Source organism: Pristiophorus japonicus, chromosome 18 (genome assembly GCF_044704955.1).
Source record: "Pristiophorus japonicus isolate sPriJap1 chromosome 18, sPriJap1.hap1, whole genome shotgun sequence".
NCBI classification, from domain to species: Eukaryota; Metazoa; Chordata; class Chondrichthyes; family Pristiophoridae; genus Pristiophorus; species Pristiophorus japonicus.
The window spans coordinates 22,769,105-22,795,072 of NC_091994.1; the positions used below are offsets into that span (position 1 = coordinate 22,769,105).

General features: G+C 44.0%; 1 protein-coding gene across 1 annotated transcript in view; it reads left to right on the top strand.

Moving 5' to 3' along the window:
* Positions 1-832: 832 nt before the first annotated feature.
* LOC139228595 (secretory carrier-associated membrane protein 4-like) overlaps positions 833-25,968 on the top strand; it is a 38,019-nt gene continuing 12,883 nt past the window's right edge. The window contains exons 1-3 of the mRNA XM_070859752.1: positions 833-910; positions 22,930-22,981; positions 25,402-25,530. Of these exons, the coding sequence (XP_070715853.1) occupies positions 22,975-22,981; positions 25,402-25,530 (136 nt within the window). The 5' untranslated portion in view covers positions 833-910; positions 22,930-22,974. The remainder of the gene's footprint in view (positions 911-22,929; positions 22,982-25,401; positions 25,531-25,968) is intronic.

The following is a 25,968-nucleotide window of genomic DNA, read 5'->3' on the forward strand; positions in this document are numbered from 1 at the left end:
CACTAACTTTGAACAAGTTAACGGTGAGTGAATAAAACATGGGACAGGGCTGGGATTTCACCGTTGTGTATAAGTAAAACATTTATCTTTACATGACATTATAAGTGATTGGTTTGGATACAAAATGAAAATCAAGATGAAGAAGCAGCCCCAGCCAAACTTCCCTTGTCCATTTATAAATAAAGATGGCACATAAAGCCACGTGAAGGTATGTGACATGCTGGATCGCTAAGTGAAGAGAAGAGAATGATCGGAGAAACAAAACAGAGTTTGTCACTTTTTCTCTCGTCGGCTTCAGCCCAGGGTTGCATTTTTATAACATTATTTGCATTTTGCTCCCTGGGTCATAAAATTATAGAATGATACAGCACAGAAGGAGGTCATTGGCTCATTATGCCAGTGGCATTTGGCTCATTATGTCAGGCCCACTCCTTGCCCTTTTCCCATAGCCCTGCACATTCCCCCCTTCAAGTATTTATCCAATTCCCTTTTGAACATGTTAAAAAAATTGCTATAAAATAAAAAAATGTCATTAATTTGAAATGTTTGCCCTTCTTGTTAACTTTACATGTGTCTAAATAAGTTTTTTTTTCTTAACTGTATTTTTTTTGTTTGATGTGAAAAGCCTTGGGACATTTTCTTTTACGTTAAAGGCGCGATACAAACGCAAGTTGCTGAGATGTCTGCGCGAGTGCAAGTCCGGCTGACGCTCAGCTTTCCGGGAATTGTAGTTCCTGGCGAGGGGGCGGGGGTGTTTGCTAAAAAGAGTCAAAGGGGACGGGGAAACTACACGTCCCAAGTTGCATCGCGCGCTGCGAGCATGCGCGGTCTCGGTGTCTCGTGAGTGTGAGCGGCTGCCGGAAGGAGGTTGAAGTGCGCTCTGCTAACTTTGAACGGGTAACGGTCTGAGGTAAGTGAGCAAAACACGGGGGCTGGCCGGCATGTGTGAGCAAAACCACGTCTAATCTTTATATGTTGTATTATATGTTTGATTGGAATATGGAAGGTCCAATGATGTAATGAAAATACACCCCCCCCCCCTCCTCCCAAACTAACTGGAGGTTCTAGAAATATTGACAGCATTGATAAATAGACACAGAGTGTGTGTGCGTGGGCACAGTGAGTCTGGCTGAGGGCCAGGCAACTGAGGCATACATTCGGGTAATTGTCAGGGCTGCAGGTTTCTAACCTTTGGGGGTGGGGAGCTCTGTTCAGTATTTACCTCCCACCCTCCACCCCTGGCTCAGTGGGTTCAAATCCCACTCCAGAGAATTGAGCACAAAAATCTAGGCTGACACTCCAGTGCAGTACGAAGGGAGCGCTGCACTGTCGGAGGCGCTGTCTTTTGGATGCGACGTTAAACCGAGACCCCCTCCTGCCCCAGTCTGCTCTCAGGCGGACATAAAGGATTAAGAGAACGACGGGAGTTTTTTCCTGGTGTCTTGGCCTATATTTATCTCTCCATCAACATCACTAAAAACAGATTATCTAGTCATTATCACATTGAGGGAGTGCAGCGAAGGTTCACCAGACTGATTGCTGGGATGGCTGGACTGACATATGAGGAGAGACTGGATCGACTGGGCCTTTATTCACTGGAATTTAGAAGGATGAGAGGGGATTTCATAGAAACATATAAAATTCTGATGGGACTGGATAGGTTAGATGCAGGAAGAATGTTCCCGATGTTGGGGAAGTCCAGAACCAGGGGACACAGTCTAAGGATAAGGGGTAAGCCATTTAGGACTGAGGTGAGGAGAAACTTCTTCACTCAGAGTTGTGAACCTGTGAAATTCCCTACTGCAGAGAGTTGTTGATGCCAGTTCGTTGGATATATTCAAGAGGGAGTTAGATGTGGCCCTTATGGCTAAAGGGATCAAGGGGTATGGAGAGAAAGCTGAAAAGGGGTACTGAGGTGAATGATCAGCCATGATCTTATTGAATGGTGGTGCAGGCTTGAAGGGCCGAATGGCCTACTTCACCTATTTTCTGTGTTTCTATGCTGTTTGTGGGTGTTTGCTGTGTGCAATGTTGGCTGCTGTATTTCTTAGATCGCAACAGTGACTGCACTTCACAAAGTAAGTGGCTATAAAGTGCTTTGGGATGCCTGGTGTTTGTGAAAGGTGCAATAGAAATGCAAGTATTTATTTGTGAAAGTTAAGTATCGTGCTACAATCAATCATGGGATAATGGGGCAAAGAACCTCATTGCCAGTGTACAGTACATTGTAATGTATAAAAGGACACCCAGGCTGCACATGATTTTTTAAAAAACAAATGTCGACTGCCACCTACAGAAGTTCTGGATGTTTGGGCTATGACCTCAAAGCATGTCTTTTATTGAAGCGTTTAGCTATCACTTGTCAAAGGAAATGGAGGAGAAAGTGGGTGTTTCTTGGTTTGGTTCAGTAAGCGAGATAACAATTTTGTAAAACCACTTTTTTTTTGTCGACAAGAGGAATATGTTTCAAGGATAATAGGTGAAAAATTCCTTTCATCTAGCTATCTAGCACTGCTTGGGCCCTGCCAGTTCTAATGGATAATTTTGCTGTTAACTAATCTAGTCTCTCCGTGTCGTCCATCAACTCTTAAATGGCATATTGCCAGAAAGATCAAACCAGTCACAGGCTAAAATCATTTATTTACTATTTAACGAATGCATCAAAACATTCACATTTGAACAATATTGCAAAGCATAAATAGTGAACATATAAATGCAGTGCTTACAATCTTTTGTTTATCTACTCTCATCTTTCTCCAGAATGTGAAAATTAGATGTAAATTTGTTGAATAAACTGCTCTGTAAAGAACACAGGCTCCAATTCCCACTCCTGTGCAAATTAAGTTGTAGAACCTGTTCTGGATGGAAGGACCTTTTATGACTGTTGGCTGGCATAACTAATTATTCGCTTCTGTGTTTCCCTCAAATGCGGGTTTTGGTTTTCAGCATAAAACAGGCTGATGAGTAATGTAGGACTACTTCATGGCTTCAATATATCTGAGTTTTCTCTAACTTTTTATTCTACTCCCTCCTGGTATTTTTGCATTATAGCTGACTTAATGGTTTTGCCACTTCACTAAAGCTCTCTATAAAAGAGCTGTACCAATTGTGCAATTCTAAGAACTGTTGGACCTTCTTGACATACTGTGATCTGGGACATGATTGAATTTGCTGTATTTTCTGGGGCCTGATTTGTATTCCATTCATTGACACCACATGACCTAAGAACTTCAGTCTTTGATGAAGAAAGATACATTTATCTTTTTTACAGGTGAGCTGTGATTCTGTAATTGCCCTAGCCCTGAACTCGCATCTTTCTCCAGTTTCTCTCTGATCGCTCCTCATGACCTCTCTGTGCTCCTCTTGCCCATGAGACTCACTTCCTGCTCCCTCAATTCTATTCCCACTAAACTGCTGACCACCCAACTTCCTTTACTGGCTCCCATATTAGCTGATATTGTTAACGGTTCTCTCCTCGGGTATTGTCCCACTCCTTCAAATCTGCCATCGTCACCCCTCTCCTCAAAGCCAACCATTGACCCCATCGTCCTTGCAAACTACTGCCCCATCTCCAACCTCCCTTTCCTCTCAAGTCCTTGTGTTGCTGCCTCCCAAATCCATGCCCATCTTTCCATGTTTGAAAACCTCCTATCAGGTTTCTGCCCCTGTCACAGTACCAAAACAGCTCTTATCAAAGTTACATGTGACATCTTATGTGACAAAGGTCCCTCCTTGTCCCTCGACCTGTTTTCAGCCTTGATATGGTTGACCACTCCCTCATCCAAAGCCTCACCACCAACGTCCAGCTGAGTTGGACTGCACTCGCCCGATTCCATTCTTATCTAGCATCACCTCCAATGGCTTTTCTTCCAACTCCCACTTTGTTACCTCTGGCGTCCCACAAGGATCTATCCTTGGCCCCCTCCTATTTCTCATCAATATGCTGCCCCTCAGCGACAAAATCTGAAAACACACGACACAGCGCTACCTCACCACCACTTCTCTCGACTCCACTGTCTCTAAATTGTCAGACTGCTTATCCTAACATCCAGTAATGGATGAGCAAAAATTTCCTCCAATTAAATATTGGGAAGGCCATTATCTTCAGTCCCCGCCACAAACTCTGAGCCGGTAGCAAGGGAACAATCAGTCTGCGGCTGAACCAGACTGTTCGCAACCTTGATGTCATATTTGACCCTGAAAGGAGCTTCTGAGCACATATCCATGCCATAACTAAGACCATTTATTTCCACCTCCGTAACATCGCCTGTCTCTGCCCCTGCTTCAGCACATCCACTGCTGAAATCCTCATCTATGCCTTTGTTGCCTCTAGACTTGACTATTCCAACGCACTCCTAGCTGGCCTCCCATGTTCGACTCTCCGTAAACTTGAGGTCATTCAAAACTCAGCTGCCTGTGTCCTAGTCTCGTTCACCCATCACCCTGTGCTCATTGATCTACATTTGCTACCGGTTAAACAACGCCACGATTAAAACAATTATCAGCCTTGTTTCCAAATCCCTCCATGGTCTCGCCCCTCCCTATCTGTGTAATCTCCTCCAGACCCACAGGCCCCCGAAATGCATGGACTCCTCCAATTCCAAGCTTTTGGTCATTTGCCCTCTGGGTATGGGAGCACACTGGTTATGTTACTGGACTAATGATCCAGTTCAAATCCCACTATGGCAGCTGGGAACACAGTGACATCAAAGTATGCTGTGCTGCACTGGACCAGAAATTCCCATAGCACTCAACTCAATTGCAGGAGCATAATGGGTGCACCCTTCAAATTGGAAAGCGTTACTTTAAAGTGAGATGTTCATCAGAAGTAATTAAAGTTGCTTTTTCACGGTCTTCCTCATAGACCTCTCTTTGCCAGTAGCTACTCTGAAGATCAAGTAAACAAAGACTTTACAGCACTAAGTTCATCAAAGATATTTTAAAAGGTATTTTAAATCATGTGTAGATAGTTTATCTTTATTTACTCTATTTGCAGTGGCTGAAGTGTCAATAATCAGCACAGATTTAAGGTGGTTGGCAAAAGAACCAGAAGCGACATGAGAGAGAACTTTTCTTTGTAACGAGTGGTTAGGATTTGGCATGCAATGCCTGACAAGGATGGTGGACACAGATTCAATAGTAGCCTTCAAAAAAAAATTGGATAAATACTTGAAGGAGAAAAAATTTGCAGGGATATGGGGAAAGACAGGGGAGTAGGACTAACTGGATTGCTTTTCGAAAGAGCCGGCGCAGACTTGATGGGCCGAATGGCCGCCTCCTGTGCTGTGCTATTGTGATTCTATATCCCTAATATTTACCATGGAATAAGCGTCGTCCCTTGTACCGTGCTCAAGTTCCTGTCGTCCAATAGAAGCATGAATTGCCATTCTACTCTATTATAAGAATGCGACTGTTTCATTGGATTCCTCAATCATATCCTCCTTGGAGCATCTCGTCCAATTGAAATTTGATCACATCCTTCCTCAGTGTTCCGGGTTAGCTATTGCAGTATTAATTGATGTGATATTGATGCATTCCACCCTTTCATTGATCTGGGTATCAAACACTGGCAATGGGTCTGGCAGTGCGCTCTACTATTCCTAGAATACACAACAGCATGTCTCGGGTTTTTAAATGTTTATCCTGTGGGGCATCAGATAGGTTTCCTTCAGGTGCATTAGATTTTGCCATTGTCCCATCAGCCATATTGATAACTAATCCAAGGTTTCTTATGCTACCTATGCCCAAAATGTTTATCAGGCACATCCATGATCAGCATTGGATCTGCCCCTTGAACGTCATTGCCCTTCTATTAACCTCTAATGGCAAATAGTTTGCTGGTGACAGCAATAGCTGAAGACTACCAACAACAATTTGCATTTATATAGTGCCTTTTAACTAGTAAAAACATCCCCAGGTGCTTCACAGGAGTTTTATTAAACAAAGTTTGACAGCGTTGTAACCCACATCCTGTACTACCTGAAGATTAGATTGAAATAAATTCCTGACATTGTGTCTGCGTGTGGCCCTGTAGCTGCTAATTTTGGTCAGATCCTGCCCCTAGTCATACCTGGGCCTCTTCAGAAACCTGAATCCACTAATCTGTTGAATGCTCCTGCACTAAACAGTATATCTGGAGCCCTGATTCAGTTGATTGCTGTCTTGGCACGATACTGCTTACAAGAGTGTCAGGTGTTGTTTGCTGCTGTCCCCCATTCTTCATTCTGACCTGGTCATTCCCTCCCACCATGCGACCTCATACCCTGCTCCGTTTTCTAGGATTTTCGAGACAATCTTATCTTGCTTAGCTACTATTACCGGTAATAAATGCCACCTCCCTGAAGTATTAATTTTTCCTGGGTGGTAGGCAGTGGAGACAACAATCTTTTTAATATCAGGATGGAGAACGTCAATAATAAATCTTTTTAATATCAGGATGGAGAACATCAATAATAAATTGGATGATTTTCTTCTTGATTGACAAGTAGTCTCTTACAAATTTCCTATTTTCTCGTAAAAGTCCTAACTTTTCTGGAGTTGATATCTATTTGTCAACTGATCAAAATAGGCTAAGGAATACCTGTACCTAACATTTCCCCATGAATTGAGAAGACTACCTTTTTAAGATCTCCAAATCTTAGTGTGTCTCTTCATTCGTTCATTCATTCATTCATAGGCAGTCCCTTGGGATCGAGGAAGACTTGCTTCCACTCTTGGCATGAGTTCTTAGGTGGCTGTACAGTCCAATACGAGAACCACAGTTTCTGTCACAGGTGGGACAGATAGTCGTTGAGGGAAAGGATGGACAGGGAGCCTGGTTTGCCGCATGCTCCTTCCGCTACCTGCGCTTGATTTCTGCATGCTCTCGGCGACGATACTCGAGGAGCTTAGCGCCCTCCCGAATGCACTCCCTCCACTTTGGGGCTGTGGCCAAGGACTCCCAGGTGTCAGTGGGGATGTCGCACTTTATCAGGGAGGCTTTGAGGGTGTCCTTATAACGTTTCCTCTGCCTGCCTTTGGCTCGTTTGCCGTGGACGAGTTCCGAGTAGAGCGCGCGCTTTGGGAGTCTCATGTCTGGTATGCGAACTATGTGGCCTGCCCAGCGGAGCTGATCAAGTGTGGTCAGTGCTTCAATGCTGGGGATGTTGGCCTGGACGAGGACGCTAATGTTTGTGCGTCTGTCCTCCCACGGATTTGCAGGATCTTGCGGCGATGTCGCTGGTGGTCCATGTCTGAGCCATACAGGAGGGCGGGCATATGACTCTCCAGTCATTTTTTTGTTTAAAGTCCTGCACAATGCCTTCCGGGAATTATTTCAGATCCTTTTCAGGGTTCTGTTTCAAACTTGGAGAATTGAAATGCTGCCATTTTATAATTAGCAACCCTGTTATGGTTGCTCATTTATTCTCTTCGCAGCAAAAGGCAGTTTTTGTAAGCAAACAGTGTGAGATAGCATGCCATGGGATTAATATACCTTCAGTATGTGGCACCAGGGGACATGAGATGGCCACCATGTTCTTTCAAAAATCAAACGGTTGCATTCAGACGAAAGCTAATCGATGTATTTACAAGTTAGGCAATTGTACAGAAAGAGCAGGATATAGCAAGAAACTAGTACAGCTGTAGTGCAATACATAACCTGTCTCTAAACAGGAGTATGAAATCTTTGCAGCATTGAGAGTCTCTGGAATGTAATGTAGGAGTGTGGTAGTGTGAAGACCATAGAGCAGATCCTCAGTTATGTATTTTTACTTTGAGAAAGCTGGCTCATCTGAAGATCAAACACATTGTTCAGTGACCAGGCAACATGAGATGAGCCATTTCAAACAATTAGGTAGATAAGGTGAGGACATACTCTTCCTGGTCATCTGATGCTCTTGTTTACTTTTGACACCCAAGTCCTCGAGAACAAAATAGTTTTGATTGTACAGGCATTTCAGAGAGTGAATTTTGTTTACTTCCCCAGTCTGATTGTTACAGTTTAGAATTTAGAAATAAAATACTAATTTCCTCAACAAATTAACACAAAGGACCAAGCTAATCTACAGATTAAATGACCTGCCTGCAATTTGCGGACATCTGGATTCTGTCTGTGTTTTACAGTTTAATAGAAAAGGACACCTTCCCTCTTAATTCTAGTTATTTCTGAAGCTTACCTAGCCTGTATATCTATAGCAAGTCTCCTAAAACGTTACATCTGTCATACCAGTCAGGGTGTAAATATTTAAACACCCCCTAATGACGTGACCATTTCCATGGTGTCTGCATCAACAACTCTTAGTTTCAAGTTGGATGCAAGTTACTTGCAGTGCTTAAATCTCTGGCAAGTTCAGCTGTATAGTCTGCTTAAAAAGAAATCATTAAAAAAGGAAACCAAATGTTGCAACTCTGTTCCCTGGTCGGTTAATGTTTTGCTGTAATCATTCTAGAGTAGTGTCACAGCCACAAGGAGTGGACCTCCGCATTTCTCTCTTCCCAGTGTTCGCACACTATAATGGCCGTGGACTTGACTTTTAGACCCGCTAGAGGCCCGTCTCAATCAGCTTCTTTCTTGTCTTTTGTTCCCTCGTAAGTTGAGAGTATAGAACACTGGCAGTCGACTCCAAAATGGTAGTCTCCAGTTTGGCTGCTGTGCGAAAGGTATATCTGCATCCTTAACGTATGACATAATTTCTTACTGTAAGATTTCTAAACCTCTGGCATTAAATTGACAGCGATACGATTCTTTTAAAACAATTCGGAACAGTTTATTAAACACATTTATCAGCAGTCATCGTTTATCCTTCGGATCTACCTAGTTACAACAGAGATACGATGAGGTTATAATAAAAACTGTATACTTCCCTCTGGCTGGCTGGTTGAACACATGACCTGCTGTCTCGGCTGGTCTTTGAGCGGGAGGTCTTGCCGTGTGTCCAAGAGAGAAGGAGAGTGAGTGAAAAAGTCTTTGGCTGAGTTCTTATACTCCTTAAGCCCTCCTCGGGGCTCATATCATAAACATTGAGAGGGTTCTGATAGCTCTGCTGTTTATGGGTTTTAAACTTGGAGAGAGAAAAGTGGATTGATGTTCGTGAGTCATGCTGCAGTTCCCGCTTCTCTATCTTCCCTCGGCTTCGGCCGTGACCAGTATCGTCCTGACAATCGTGAGGATCCGTAACATGGTCTGTGGGAAACAAGATCAGTGCAGTATTTACTCTTTGGCAGTTTTTAACTGATTAATGTGAAACCACTTCTTGTACTTAACACCCATTTCCCCCGGTAACTGAATGAACCCCGCAGTTTATTTGAATCGGTCTATAATCTTATGTTGTCCCCACCATCTGGGCTCAAAGGCGGCAGCTTTTTCCCATAATTTGGAATCATTACTGAGTCTCCCACCTCGTACTCAAAGGTCTTGTCAAAGTACCTTTTTAATTTGTCTTTTTGACTTCCCCCAATTTGGTGGCCACAAATCGATTGATCTACCACTTGTTCCAGCCACTTGGAACCACATGTTTTCATTAACAGGGATGAGTCCCCTGACAGTGTTAGCTGGCCTGGTGTTCCCATGAGCCTCCCCATCATGGCCTGATATGGGGAGACCCCTGTTGTTCTGAGGTGTGGACCTCATTGCCATTAAGCACATTGGCAGCATGTTAGCCCATTGAATGGGATGGTCCGTGCACAATTTTTTTAACATTAACTTGAGGGTCTTTTTCCCCCTTTCGACCTCTCCGGACGACTGGGGGTGGTGAGCAATATGTAATTTGTGGTTTATCCCCAACATTTCCTGCAGGTGGGTAAAAACTTTACCGGTAAAGTGTGAACCTTGATCGCTGTCCACTTGTACTGGTATTCCCCACCTACAAAACACATGATTCAATCGCGTTTTGGCTGCTATGATTGTGGTGTTGGAGCGGCAGGGAATGCTTCAATCCACCACCACTAGGGCATGCTGAAAATTGCCTTGCGCCTGTGGAAGTGGCCCAATGAAGTCTATCTGGAGGTGAGTCTATGGCCCTTGAGGTGGGGGTGCGCTTTGAAGCAAGGCTCAGTTAATGCATGCGGGAGGATTGTGTTGCAGGCACGGTAGGCATTGTGCCATGTATTGGTTGATTGTTTCCCTCACGGAAGGCCATCAAGCTGTGGATGCTACCTTATAGAAGGCTACCAGGGCTGAATAGTACCCTGCTGTGGGGTGGGAGTGAAATGGGGAGAGCAGTTCCTGACCCACCTCTGGTGGAACACACCCCACCGGGCAGGCGTTTGGCTTTCTTTTGAACATCAGCAACTGCTCATGAGTCAGGGGCAGTGGCTAGTAAGGTATTGGGAGCCCAGGCTGTTGGTTGAAGAAGGGGTCTGCCTTCTTTGTGCCAGGCGCTTGCAACAGCATATGGCCAGTATTGCTGCTGCAGGGATTTTAAATCTAGGTGATCTGTTAGGGAGGCCTTGCTAATAGCATTGCAGGGCTCAACAACTATATCCTCTATCTCCCCATCAATTGTAGCGTCCTTGGCTGCTCTGCTCTGGAATTTCCCTCACTAAGTGGACCCCCTTTTCTCTGGGCTGCTACCTTTCCTATGAAGCAGGGCTGGGATCGCAGTTTAAGGTATGACCAGAGCAGGTGTAACCAGGGCTCATGGACCAGACGGGTCTATGAGGTATCTTTCACCGCGGTTAAAAGTGCGCCGATTTCTGCATATTGTGAAGACTGTTGCATCTTCGCTGGATGTTTTTTTTCTGGCAATACCACAGCATACCCGGTGTGAGGGGATCCTTCAATGTGATATGAGGACCCATCAATATAGACAACTGGGGCACCCTGTCTGGGCTCTTTCTGCACAGGATGGGTCTCAGTTAATCAGGGGTAGCAGATATTCATGTGGGTCCCCCTCATAGATCCGAAATTGTGGCAGCAATGTGGTGGGTTTGGAAATGGTATCAATGTCCCTTTCCATAAATTCCAATGTCCATTTGCTGAGGCGCTGCGAGGAAACTAGCGAATCTCCAGGTTTCATCAGTAGTTTCAGAGGTGTGTGTCTGCTGTGCAGGATTGTAGCCTGTAATCCAGTAATAAAGGTAAAGGTGATGTACCGGCCAGAAGGTGGCGCTCGCATGCGGTATACGTCTTTTCAGCCCCCTGCAGGATTCGAGACGCATGGACTACAGCCCATTGCATATCAGCTCGCATTTGGCACAGAACTGCAGTGAGGCTTTGCTCTGTGCCCCTGACCTCCAAATGGAAGGGCTGCGTGGGATCAGGAGGGATCAGACATGCGGCCTGTATCACTGCAGTTTTTAATTTAGCCACCGACTGGGTGTGGGCATCAGTCCATGCCAGGCGTATGTCATCACCCTGCAATTTTATTAAATCATACAGGGGCTTTGCACACTCTGCAAAGCCTGGGATAAAATTCCTTTGGTACCCCATCAAACCCAAGAATGATCGTAGGGCTGTTTTGGAAGTGGGTAATGGTAGTCGCTGTATTATCTCTACCTTGAGAGAGTCGGGGGATGATTCCTCTGGAGAAATGGACGCTCCTAGAAAGGTGACCCATTCTTTTACTAAGTGAGCCTTACGGGGATTCACCTTTAGTCCCGCCTGAGCCAACAATGTCAAATGTTCGTGCAAAAGGGACAGATGCTCCTCCATGCTGTCGGTTGCCAGCAGTAGGTCGTCTACGTACTGTAGCAAGCAGGTAGAGCAGGAAAAGTTTTTTAAAATTGCAGCCATTCTTTTGTGGAATATCGTGGGGGCATTGTGGAACCCCTGAGGCAATTGTCATGTCCAGGTGTAGCTCTGGTCCTCAAATGTGAACGCAAATTTGTACTGGTCTTCCCTCTTAACAGGGATACTCCAGAATCCATTGGCGATGTCGAGGGTCGAGAAGTACTTGGAACTGGCAGGAATTTGAGATAATATGGTGGGAGTTTCTCCTTACTACCGGTGAGCAGGCTGATGTTACATAATTTAACTTTCTATAATTAATAATCAGTCGCCAGCTGCTATAAGGCTTTTTAACCGGCCATGTGGGTGAATTGGTCGTGAAAGTGCCTGTCCTAACGACACCCTGCTCGACTAGGAATTTTATGATGTCTCGGATGCAAGGGTGTCTCTCTCTTGGGATGCGGTGCTGTTTAGTGAATGAGTGGCGGAGTCCCTCAATAGATTCCTCATCTGCCATTTTTCCACAGTCATGCTTGCATGTGGCGAACACCGCTCCATGTTCCTGAATTAGTTTTGCCACAGCTTCATTTTCACTCCCCGGAGGGTCATACTCAGATGGCTTTTTAATAGCAAAAACAGAGTGAACATCTGAAATTTCTATCACTCCTGCCTTATCTCTCAATCCCATCCAAACACAGTCCTGATTATAATCTATCACCGCGCCATACTGATCCAACACATCAGTCCCTACAATTCCCCTTCCGTCGAGGGTGGTCATCTGCATCGGTGCTGGGACCTTACAGTGAGGCCTCCCAACTGAAGTTAAGTGGTCTTCCCTGTATACGCGGTTGTTGTATCACCATTAAACACTTTAAGGGTCATACAACCCTTGCCCACAGCTGCATGGCATTCAGGATATGGGGTGTGGATGATGGTAACGGCTGAGCCAGTATCGATAAGCATAATCTGCTGTCTGCCCCCTTTTTAAGACAACAAGGACTACTGGTCTCCTGCTACCATCACGTTGGAACCCCACTTCCAACTAATCTTTGGGGGCTAAACCCTGTCATTGGATCGATCCTTGAATGGGTCTCTCTAATGAGTGTGCATCGGCGATTGTGTGCACCGGTAAATTATTTTGCATCCTCCCCCTGGCAATTTGGGTTTGTATGAGGGTTATCAATTGATCCAATCGTTGATCTGTCCCAGAGGGCTTGGATTCGTCCCTCGGGAGGTATCTATGCGTTGAATCATGGTTCGGTGTTGGTCTGGGTCTGCTGCAGTCTTTTGCTAGGTGGCCTACCTTCTTGCAATTAAAGCATTGTCCCTTAAAGGGGTAGTTTTGAGATCCCTCCACCATTGACACTGGTTTATTTGCAGTGGGTGGTGACTTCACCTTTAACTGGTCTTTTACCATCTCCCAGGCTATTTGAGCGCTGGTCTCTATATCTCTCCACTGATTAGTGGGCCTCATGGCTATGCCCAGGGTGGTTTTAACTAAAGGGTGGAGTTGGGTCAGGAACATCAATTTAAATTGTTCCTGATTCTTTCCTACTGTAGCATTTGCAGGTGCCTGGTTCTGCATATGTTGATAGATATCATACAGGCGATTACTGAAGGCTCTAAAGGTTTCTTCTGGATGCTGCTTGGTCTGATTAAGCAGAGCCACTAAGTTCAAGCTTTGGATCCCTAAATGGCTTAGGATCTCGGTCATGAGTGCATCGGCTGCTGCGCCAGGCTGGAGGACTGCACCTGGCAGATTATCTTTTAGGAAAGTGGAACAGACCAAGAAGAGGACTCGTATTAAGTCTCTCTCTTCCAACTCTGGGTAACCCCTCCTGAAATGTGCCCATCTTCTCCTATTAACTTCCAGTGGATTGTTCCCATCATTAATGGGCCCCAACTTGTGGCTACACACCATGGCGCAGCACCAGATATGGGTCGTGAGTCGGTATGGTTACTGGTAATGCGACCGTGCGTATTACATCGTAAAGAAGTGGTTACCACAGCTACGATTTGCTCTTGTGTCTCCAAGATATCCCATCCTACACCACCCTCCTGGGGATTATACTGACTGCCTTTCTCTTCCCAATCTGTCTCCCCTTTGTCCCCTTCAGCTGTCGCTGTTATGGCTCCCTGTGTTACTGCGGATACCAGGGCCTTCTGCTCCGCTAACTTTTTAGCCTCGCTATTTCTAGTTGGGACTGGGAGTGATCTGTCTCCCTATGTGGCTTCTTAATTACGTCCCTTAATGCGCCCCTAGCATTTTCTATCTCTTGCTGGAGCCTCAAGTTTTGCACTTTAATCTACATATTGATTGGGCTAACCAAACTGGTAGCAATGTGGTGGAGGAGGATTTCCTGGAGTGTATTAGGGATGGTTTTCTAGACCAATATGTTGAGGAACCAACTAGGGAGCTGGCCATCCTAGACTGGGTGATGTGTAATGAGAAAGGACTAATTAGCAATCTTGTTATGTGAGGCCCCTTGGGGAAGTGTGACCATACATGGTAGAATTCTTTATTAAGATGGAGAGTGACACAATTAATTCAGAAACTCGGGTCCTAAACTTAAGGAAAGGTAACTTCGATGGTTTGAGGCGTGAATTGGCTAGAATAGACTGGCAAATGATACTTAAAGGGATAGAAACATAGAAAATAGGTGCAGGAGTAGGCCATTCGGCCCTTCGAGCCAGCACCACCATTCAATAAGATCATGGCTGAACATTCACCTCAGTACCCCTTTCCTGTTTTCTCTCCATACACCTCGATCCCTTTAGCCGTAAGGGCCATATCTAACTCCCTCTTGAATATATCCAATGAACTGGCATCAACAACTCTCTGCGGTAGGGAATTCCACAGGTTAACAACTGAGTGAAGAAGTTTCTCCTCATCTCACTCCTCAATGGCTTACCCCTTATCCTTAGACTGTGTCCCCTGGTTCTGGTCTTCCCCAACATCGGGAACATTCTTCCTGCATCTAACCTGTCCAGTCCCGTCAGAATTTTATGATTCTATGAGATCCCCTCTCATCTTCTAAACGCCAGTGAATACAGGCCCAGTCGATCCAGTCTCTCGTATGTCAGTCCAGCCATCCCGGGAATCAGTCTGGTGAACCTTCGCTGCACTCCCTCAATAGCAAGAACGTCCTTCCTCAGATTCGGAGACCAAAACTCAACACACTATTCCAGGTGAGGCCTCACTAAGGCCCTGTACAACTGCAGTAAGACCTCCCTGCTCCTATACTCAAATCCCCTAGCTATGAAGGCCAACATACCATTTGCCGCCTTCACTGCCTGCTGTACCTGAATGCCAACTTTAAATGACTGATGTACCATGACACCCAGGTCTCGTTGCACCTCCCCATTTCCTAATCTGCCATTCAGATAATATTCTGCCTTCGTGTTTTTGCCACCAAAGTGGATAACCTCACATTTATCCACATTATACTGCATCTGCCACTCGTTTGCCTACTCACCGAACCTGTCCAAGTCACCCTGCAGCCTTTTAGCCACCCAGCTTAGTGTGATCTGCAAACTTGGAGATATTACACTCAATTCCCTCATTCAAATCATTAATGTATATTGTAAATAGCTGGGGTCCCAGCACTTGAGCCCTGCGGCGCCCCACTAGTCACTGCCTGCCATTCTGAAAAGGACCCGTTTATCTCGACTCTCTGCTTCCTGTCTGCCAACCAGTTCTCTATCCACGTCAGTCCATTACCCCCAATACCATGTGCTTTAATTTTGCACACCGATCTTTTTTGTGGGACCTTGTCAAAAGTCTTTTGAAAGTCCAAATACACCACATCCACTTGGTTCTTTCTCCCTTGTCCACTCTACCAGTTACATCCTCAAAGAAATTCTAGAAGATTTGTCGAGCAGGATTTCCCTTTCATAAATCCATGCTAACTTGCACCGATCCTGTCACTGCTTTCCAAATGCGCTGTTATTTCATCTTTAATAATTGATTCCAACATTTTCCCCACTACTGATGTCAGGCTAACCGGTCTTTAATTACCTGCCTTCTCTCTCCCTCCCTTCTTAAAAAGTGGTGTTAAATTAGCTACCCTTCAGTCCATAGGAACCGATCCAGAGTCGATAAGACTGTTGGAAAATGATCACCAATGCATCCACTATTTCAAGGGCTACTTCCTTAAGTACTCTGGGATGCAGACTATCAGGCCCCGGGGATTTATCGGCCTGCAATCCCATCAATTTCCCTAACATGATTTCCTTCAGTTCCTCCTTCGCACTAGACTCTCGGTCCCTTACTATTTCTGGAAGGTTATTTGTGTCTTCCTTCGTGAAGACAGAACCTAAATATTTGTTTAACTGGTCCACCATTTCTTTGTTCCCCATTATTAATTCACCTGAATCTGACTGCAAGGGACCTACATTTGTCTTCACTAATCTTTTTCTCTCTCATATCTATAGAAGCTTTTGCAGTCAGTTTTTATGTTCCCAGCAAGCTTTCTCTTGGTTCGAAGGCAGTTCCTTATTGGCTCTCCTCACACATGGCTGTTGGACTGGCCCAGCCATCTCTTGATTAGGTTAATGGCTTTCCAATTAACACAATACAGAAACAAGCCATGCTGGAAGCCTGTGAGCTTCCATTTTGTTTTAACGCTGCAACCTTTCATATAATCTACACTTAACAAAAATGTTATCATTAATAAACACTTTTATTCTTACATTACTGTCCATATTGATGTGAAATTTCACTATGTAGTACACTTTTATGAACACTACCACACATGATTCCCTGATCCGTGAGCAGTATTAATAGACCAGCAACAAGATTTTCTCATCACTTGAAATTTGGTGCTATTTGCGACCTTCTTTGGAAGGTGGTGGTGCATTTACTATTGTACTATACTATATTATGCACCTAATATAATGCTATTATTTATTCTGCCTGTTGCTTCAGCAGTTTGATTGAGCGTAATGTATAAAGGGCATTTGAAACAATTACATGACAGTCTCTGAACTTGTAGCGAGAGATGGCCGGCACTATGCGCTTTGTTCTCCTTCCTCGTTGGCTTGGTTAGTTAATAAGGATGTACATAAATGTTAGATTTGACATTATAAAATCTGTGCTGTAAAAGAAAAAACATTTATTTTGCAGCTGAAATGTTATCACTGCTTGTTGGGACAGACTGCAACTGTGGATGATAAATAATGTTTAAATTCAATTTAATTATGTCATCATAAGCAGTCCCTCGAACGAGGATGACTTGCTTCCACATGAGTTCACAGATGTTTCAATGAAGGATCTGATGTTCCAGTCCTGAACTCCAATTGAGGGGGTGGAAGATGCCTGTGCGTGAATTTTTTTTAACGTGTGGTGGCCGTTGCACACCAGCCACTACACGGGCTTGACAAAGCTAGGCCTTTATCCAGTGGCAAGGGTTAACCAGGATGACTGGAGACCTGCTCTGCTGCACGGACCTAGTGCGCGCACACATCTCATTGTGGGCTGACCCGTGCTGCCTCTGGGCTCTCGGCCCTTCTGGGCCCCGTGCCCTCATTCACCGCACTTCTGCCACGATCTCTCGCCATTCCTCCGCCACAAAAACACTCGCTGCACCTCTGCCACGATCTCCCTCCGCACCAAACATTTGCTGAACCTACGTCGCAATCACCCACCAAATCTCAGTGAGGGGTCACTTGTACATGCGCACGCACACACATGCAGACACACTTTTCAGCAGAGTCAACAGTGAGCAGGACCAGGAGCCTGGCTGATTTACCTCACCCTAGCACAGTGCTGACGGTAACCACAGTTCCCCCACTATTACTGTAGCTGAGGCCAGATAACTCAGGCACAGGCCTGGCCTGACATTGACACCATGACCTCTATCAGTAACTCATGAGATCGAGGGATAAATATTGGTCAGGACATCAAAATGGTGCCATTGGATCTTTTACAAATATCCGAACTATGCCACCTCCGACAGTGCAGCATCCCCTCAGCACTGCACTGGAGTGTCAGCCTAGATTTAGCTGCTCAAGTCCATAGAATGAGACTTGAACCTCTAACCTCTGACTCACAGGCGAGTGAGCTACCCACTGAGCCACAGCTGACGCTGTTTCAGAGGACCGGAATTTATACAGCGCAGGGAAGATATTAACATTCTGGAAAGATAACAAAGAAGCATTTTCAGTTCAAGAAGTTGTCAGTAATAAGTTCCCCTCACTATTTACCGCCCACGGTAAACAGTGTTGACAACAATACGCCGCTATTCGCGGTGCGACTGTATCCAATCCTGAACTCTCACATTGTAAATTCACGGAGTCGGAGTGGAAAGCTTGCTAAACCAGTTCTCCAAAACATCATCTAACTCAGGACAGACCTGCCGTAAACTGCAGATTAAGTATTTCAGAGTTAGATATTAAGGCTGTAGCACCAGTAGATAAAAAAAAAACATGAGCTTGTTTTTTTTTTTGGAAAAAAAAACAACTGATCAATAGCTTAAAATGTACCCAGTACAGACGGATGATTGTTGGAAGCAATTGGCAAAGCACCTGAATACATAGCTACAATATACCAAAGTGCAAATAGTGTGTATTAACATTAGAATGTGTTCATTGATCCATTCTCAGTCTAACCACAAAACAAGACTTGCTGGTCTTTGTCTCGGAGACCAACATCAATTTTGAGCTCTGAACGTGCTCAGATAGATAACATTATCAACAACTTGCATTTATATAGCACTATTAACATAGAAAAACATGTTGAGGCACTTCACAGGTGAAATCAGACACAAGTGGACGCTGAGCCAGAGAAGATGATATTGGGAGAGGTGACCAAAAGCTTGGCCAAAGTGGTGTGTTTTGAGGAGAGGGAGGGTTTAGGGAGAGCCAAAAGAGGTTAGAGGTAGGTAGGGGAAAAGCTATAAAGGGATTTAAACATAATGGGCCGTAATTTGCAGCCCCTACAGGTGCATACGAGGTGTACACATGCCCGTAGGGGCCCCGCAAGTTCTGGGATTAGGCATGCACTGCGAATGCGCTGAAACCCGGAATTTGCGATCTGTCAAGAATCCGAAAGAAAGGGGCATCTTTGGGCAGAAAGTTGAGCATAAGGCTTGCTTTTACCAGTGAAAGTTTAAAAAAAAAAATTGGAATAAATTAAAAACCCTGTCCAATAAGGTAAGCTTATTTTTAGACCTGTTAAAACATAATTAAAAAAAATATTTAAATGGAATTTTAATTTTAATTAATTTAAAAAAAATTATTTATGTATTTGTGTTTTTTTTAAAAAGTGATTCCCATTCATACTTATGAATGGGGATTCCCTTTTATTGGTTGCGCAAGCCCGCGTGATTTCAGGGGTGCTTGCGAACCGCCTGCACTCCTGGGATACATGGGCCTCTATCCGTGGGTACCCAGAAAGCCTCAGGACCACGAATCTCAATATCTCCCGGACCACCAGGTAAATTACGTAGATTTTTTGCGGGTCGGAGGCATCCGCCCGTGGGAAGCCTCCAACTGCAATTTCTACCCCAGTAGGGTGCTGGGAAGTGGTGTGAAACAAATGATAAAGCCATTGAAGTTTTTTTTTTAAACGTTTCTTTTTAGATCAGAACATTTTATTTATTACTCCTTTACAATGTCTGACAAATTATATCTATAGTGTGAAATCTTCTTTGTGGTATTTTGATATATCTAACTTGTGAAGTGGAAATGAGTTTACTAGCTGGTCGTTTGCTGTCTGGACAGAAATATCTTTTTCAGTTAATCAAAAAAAATTATTGCTTTGAGTTTGGTGCATCATTTAAGTGTATGCATATAATTTTTATTTTTTAAATGCCGTTATGCCAATTAAGCACATGATTAGTCAGGATACCATAATTGTTGGTAAGAGCAATGGGTTTCTATAGTTGACCCAACGTTACTGTGCCAAAGAACAGCACAAAATTGATGTCCCAGGATTCTAACAGAACCCGTCACTACTGATAATTGAGTGCTAACTTTTTAAGTAGGGTTCCGAGCTGATTTGCCGATCAGCAGCCAATGTGGAGAAAGGATGTAATTACCAACACTCACTCACTCAATGGTAGTGTTGCAGAGTGATCCAGCAGGTACATGGGCCCCAATTTTGCCCAAGCAGAAATAAAGGCATACACTGATCTGTATGCACGTTTCGTTGTGGACTGTCTGCGCTGAAAAAAAATCCCAAGTTTCCGGCAAACATAATCATCATGTTGCGCTGGCGCTACCTGAGTCGATGTCCCCGGGGGTGGGGGGAGGGGGCAGGTGGGGCGGGGCGGTGCTTGGAGTGTGTGCCTAAAATGCACAGCACATATGCTCAAAAAAACAAAACCAAAAAAATCCGACCAACTCATTGCTTATGGGCAACGCGCATGCACAGAAGAAAAAAAAAATGAAAAAGCACTTCGGCCATGTCGGCTGCATGGGGGATTGGAAGAAGGCAGCCCTTGATGTTTTTGGGTTGAAGACTCCTATTCATCTGGTGATTTTGCCTGCCGTGTGGATTTAAAAGGCTTCCCTGGACTTCAGGAACATCTTTGAAAATTTTGGGCCACTTGGGACATCGATGGAAAAGGTGGTGAAGATTTATGTTTTGTTTTGAATGTTTACAGTTCTCATCGAAGGAGTAGCATTAATGGGAAGTTTTCTTTTATCTGTTTTATTTTTAAAGTTCTATAAAGTTTATGTAAAATAGCCAGGGAGTCCCTTCAGCTGGGGATAGGAGCGGGCTAGCGTGGATTTCTTTAACTGCAAGTAAGGCCTTTTCCTACGGTATTTCTAGTGTCTGTGCGCTGATTTAAAAAATATTGTTAATGAGGAAAGTTGGCGTTATGGCGCGTATGGTACTTTTCAAAGTACACCAGTGCCAGAATGTATGGCGCCAAACATTCTGGCGCTAGTAGTCGACACCAGTGCCCCAACATTGTGGAATTTTTAAACTAAGCTTCAGCGCCAGAAAAAACGCTGGGTGCCGAAAAAACAGCGCCCAGTGCTGAGCAAAATTGGGGCCATAATTCCTGAGCTGGCTTTAGACATTTTAACAGTCTAAGAATCTGCACTCTGCTACTGACAGAGAAACATAGAAAAATAGGTGCAGGAGTAGGCCATTCGGCCCTTCGAGCCTGCACCGCCATTCAATACGATCATGGCTGATCATTCCTTCAGTACCCCTTTCCTGCTTTCTCTATAGAAACATAGAAAAATAGAGAAGCAGGTGATATTTTAATTTTTTTTCTCTGGCTCACCCCTCCCATTTCCAGGGTGGAGGGGTGGGGTGATCCGCTGTAATTCTGCTTTAACTTGCGATTTGAAGTGTATACTCTGCTATTAGAGATGAGCACAATGGATGTAAATAGAATGAGACAAACTTGGCTAGTATGCAGCATCTGAGGAACTGACAAAGACTGCTATCAAGGTCTCTCTTAAATTCTAAACCATTAATCATGAACTTCAAAAGTTCTATTCAGTGTTAGAAATTTTGGAAATGTTCAAGGCCATTTGGACATATCTCTTTCTTCAAATTGCAGAGCAGCGAAGAACAAGTTTAAATAAATTGAGCTGTTGATCCTCCTTTCTGCACTCACTCTACTACAGTTTGGTGTTGTAACAGAATGGAGTAAAAAAAAAATTGGGATGCAGTGAGAGAATCTCTGCTAAAGCTAGTTATTTAGGAAATTGCAGGTCATGGCTTCAAGATTTTGTTCTGTTACGTAGTCGTTATCATGTTTTAGATAAACCTACTCCAATGGTTGAATTGTTAATCGTATGGACTGTTCAGTCACCGGATTGGACTGTTCAGTCACCTAAGAACTGATATATTTTTAGAGTGGAAGTGAGTCTTCCTCAATTCCGAGGGGCTAGCTATAATGATGATGATCAGAATGTAGCTATTTAGTTGTCAAAGTAATAATAGAGTGCATAAAAAAATCTAGTATGGGAGCTTGTAATGCTTAAAATATCATTTTGGATGGTGCTGTGGATTAACTAAGGGCACTTTTAACATGCAGTATCTGGCATTGTTTTGCTAATTATGAAAAGTTGTTATGAAAGGAGAACAGCAGATGGTTTATCTGACTGACGTGCCGCATGCTGCAGGCACAACTCCCGATTGTAACAGATTGCAAAAAGCACGTAGTTTAAAATTAGATTAATTTTGTGATTACTTTTTAAAATTTGCTTAGGATGAAAAATAATGGACTTTGAAACCGCTGCCTGGCTGTAACATTTGCATTGCACTGGGTTTTCTTATGTTTAACTGTCCGTATGAGCGTCGACTGCACTTGTAGCGTTGGTATGCGATGTGCATAATCCAGGATTAACTATTGTGCTGGAAATTTATCAAGAAATTATTGTGTGTGAATAGCACTTGCCAAGTAGCTTTGAATATTGACTTGATTCTCCTGTGTTGTGCCACTGCTCGGTCATTTTGTAGTCCCCGTGCACAGAAGCACAATGTGCCAAATTAAAAACTGAACTTCCTTTTTAAAATTGGTAAGAAGTTTGCAATAAATATGTTAAATACTTTGAGTACAAATAAATAGAGTACCCAGTAGATAGGCCATGATAAATATTAGCTGATATTATTTATTTCATACAGTAAAGTTTTAACAAATATTTCCATCACTCTTTTAATCAGTGAGGAAATATCTGCAGATTCCTAATGTAATAGTGTGATATATTCTTACTTTGTAAATATTTGAGGACTCTGTCTCCATTTCATCCAATAGGGCAGGCAAGCTTTAAAAAAAAATCATCAGACAATTTGGTTCTCCCCCGGCCATGAACCAATTATGATTGATTTGTTCTAGATCTCTGCTGCTGTGGATCAGCCACTGGAAGGCACACACAAGAGCTTGGTTGATTTTTCCTATGGAGAGCAAACTAGCCTCTGCTTTTCTCTAGAAAGGCATCTGAAATCAGTAGCTGTGATATTAAGGATACAGATCCATGCACCACCATTTTGTGATGCCACAAGTGGTACTGCAGCACATCGATCTTGACCAGCCACTCGAAGTGAGAAGAATGGTGACGTTTTTTTCACTGAATTTTTTTTCTGCCTCCCAAATGGTCTAACTAAGATCAGGAATTCATCTATGTTCTAGCACTTTAGCATAACATATAAGTGTATAATTCCAGCACACTGCGCCACTGAGCTACCGTGTGCATATTTTAAATGATTTATGTCTTCAGATACTTTGAAAGTAAAAATAATATGGTGAATTTATTTTATCTATGCTTTCCAACTGCTGTTTTCTATTTTTAACAGTAGTACCTGTACTGTTTTTCAGAATCGGCAAATAAAGTAGTAGTCAAGCCTACATACAACTGAAGAGATGACTGGTACGTTGTGTTGTCTTGCTAAAATTTTCAACCTCTGATGTAAACAGTGAAAAGGTTTCTGCTTTATTGTTTAGATGTTTACGTAGTATAGGAGAAAAATACTAGAGATTCTTTGTGATATTCTCCAAATGGAATGTTTCTGACTGCAGAGTCCTAGAGGGCTAACCTAGAGGTCATCAAAGTCTTTCTGTTAGAAGGGAAGGAACAATTGGTTTGTTCCCATCCTTGCTCATGCACCTTGAGCTTTTGCTGAGAGCAGCCTTGAGGAATCATTTGCCTTCCCTCTTAACTCAGTAGTTTGGAGATGCAAAATAAATAGTTGGGGGATGGGAGCAAATACCATTATTCGGCAAGTGACATTGGACTGGACGAAATCCGGAAGTCACGGTACTCACTATTCACTTCATATCCAATAAACCTGTTAATAATCTGTGATCCACACGCAGTGGTGGGTGGGAGGGTGCGGGGCAGGTCAGGCACTTGGATGGGTGGGTCATGCACTTGGCCTGGCCGGGAGAAAGTTGGGAACTTTGGGTGGGGGGCGGTGCTGGCCAGGAGAAGGTTGGGAACTTGGACTGGGCAGGGGTGGGGAGGAGGTCAGGAAGTGGGGGTGGGGAGAAAGGAGGTCAGAAACTTGGGCTGGGGGAGGAGGTTAGGAACTTCTTTAGGGAATAGGGGAAGGTCTTAACCTGTGAGAGTGAGCCCTGTCTGTTCCAAGTGAGCTCTGTTCTGTCTGGAGTCGGCAATCAGAATAGCTCGAATTACACGTTCCAAAGAGAAACTGCTGGGTGTGTCTTGTCCTCCAAGGGGACGAATTAGCAATCAGGATTTGTCATCAAGGGGGCCCAATCAGAGCTTTAAGTGTTGCAAATGAATGTGTCCATTTAAGAATATGTTGAAGGAAAAGGGACATGGGAACATGATGGGCGGATTAAGACTACTGCTCTTGTGGAGGATAGACACCAACATGGATCGGTCGATTGTAATTTGTGTGTGTGCTCTGAGTGAACAATATTTACACAGAAAATTTCCAATACCTATCCATCAAACTTCATAAAAGAATTAAAATCAATCACGTTAGACACTTTAGTAACAGACTAAACTACCAAACCGGTTTATTCAGTCATTTACTAAAGCAAGCTGAAATAGTGAGTTTTTAAATTCAGCGGCTTTGAACCAGATTGCAAAACTTGACATTAAACTTTCTGTTCCTGTTGCAAAATAATAAAACATCTCAAACTCCTCATAGATGCACTTGGCCAGAAAAATTAAAGAGCAGGTTAATTAAAGAGCTGGTCGGGTCCAGTGCGGGGGGGGGGGGGGGGGGGGAGAGGAGGGAGCGGGAGTCGGGGCTGGGGGGGCGGGAGTCAGGTCGCTGTCGGGCCCGGTCCAGAAGCGGGAGTCGAATCGGGTCGGGAGGAAGTAGGAGCTGGCCGTGGGAGGAGCCTTATTCATGTAGCCCCAGTGAGGCCATTCGGCCAGGGCTAGGGGCTGCGTGCTTCGGGCCCCTCCCACACAGTTTTGGGCGCCTGGAGCTACTGCACTTGCGCGCCCACTGTAGCGCGCATGTGCAGAGGTCCTGGCACTGTTTTTAGCGCAGGGACCTGGCTCCGCCCCCTACAGCTCCTGCTGCGCTGCGCCGAGAGCCAGAGGACCTGCAGGGAGGCGGAGAATCTGGAGGCTTTTTTTAGGCGCACTTTGTGGCTCGAAAAACGGGCGTCCAGGTCGGGACTGCGCCGTTCTAGGTGCGGCTCGGAACTTGGGGCCCTTACTTTCTTTGGTTTGAAATCCAAACTCTGAGGACTATCACAAGGTATCTTTCACAATCAAATAATTGTCAATTGAAACTAGAGTTCAAAGACTACCTGATGTATGTTTACACCTGCGAAACAAGGCAATTCTGAATCAGTGTGTTCACCTTCCAATGGTAGAGTGAAGCACGCTGCTAATGACAGTTATCAGTGATACTTGTTATCAATCTAACTCTTCAAAGGTGACTCATTCCCCCTTTGAAGTGGTGACTGCATTAGTCAATGAATATATATTTTGCCTAGTAAAACCAACCTTCCCGAAAGGAGACATTTTAAACTGGTCAGTCCTGCCAAGCTGAATTCCCATAACAAAAAATGAATCACGTGATTTTAAACAAGAGATCACCGTAAGCAGGTTTCTGACGAAGGGTCATCGACCTGAAATGTTAACTCTGTTTCTTTCTCCACAGATGCTGCCTGACCTGAGAATTTCCAGCGTTTTCTGTTTTGATTTCAGCTTTCCAGCATCCACGCTATTTTGCTTTTGCTGGTGTTTGATCATGTTTTCAGTGACACACAGCATGGTCTAATGTTAGACGATAACAAATAATGAAAGAGAGTGCGATGATCACAAGTGCATTCACCATCAAGTCTTTCTTTATTTTTTAGAAAAAGCAAACAATTTTCCCCCACTACCAAAGTTTATTCCTTTGAAACCTTGTTTCTATCAAAACTTCGAAGAAGAGATCCCACCAGACCACTGCCATCTTGTCAAGAGAATTTACCATTTATGGATCCGTAAGTTAAGCCATTTTGTTCTCAAACTGGATAATTATATTTGGCTGGGGTAGCAGATGTAGCTGATGCAGTGAACAAAACCTTTTGCTAGATGGGTTCCTTTTCATATACCTTCATATCTACAGTCAGCCTTAATGGGGTTTATTAATTATTCTTCTCTCCAGTTTTGCTAATTCGATGTTTACCAGCAAAAAGCCGAAGAGAGGGGGCAAAGGAAACAAGTAAGAGGCACCCATAAGTGTATAGATAAATCCATTTATTATTTTAACAGCAGTGTTCTCTTCCTGGTTGTTTTGTCTCCTGATTGGTGTCCAGGCCAGTAGAGTATGATAACCCATGGGATTCTTTACTTGCCTCGTTTTTAACATTCTAATAATTTGCACAGGACTGGTTTCTAATCAGAGAGTAGCTCCTTGCAGAGAAGGGAGATATGAATTC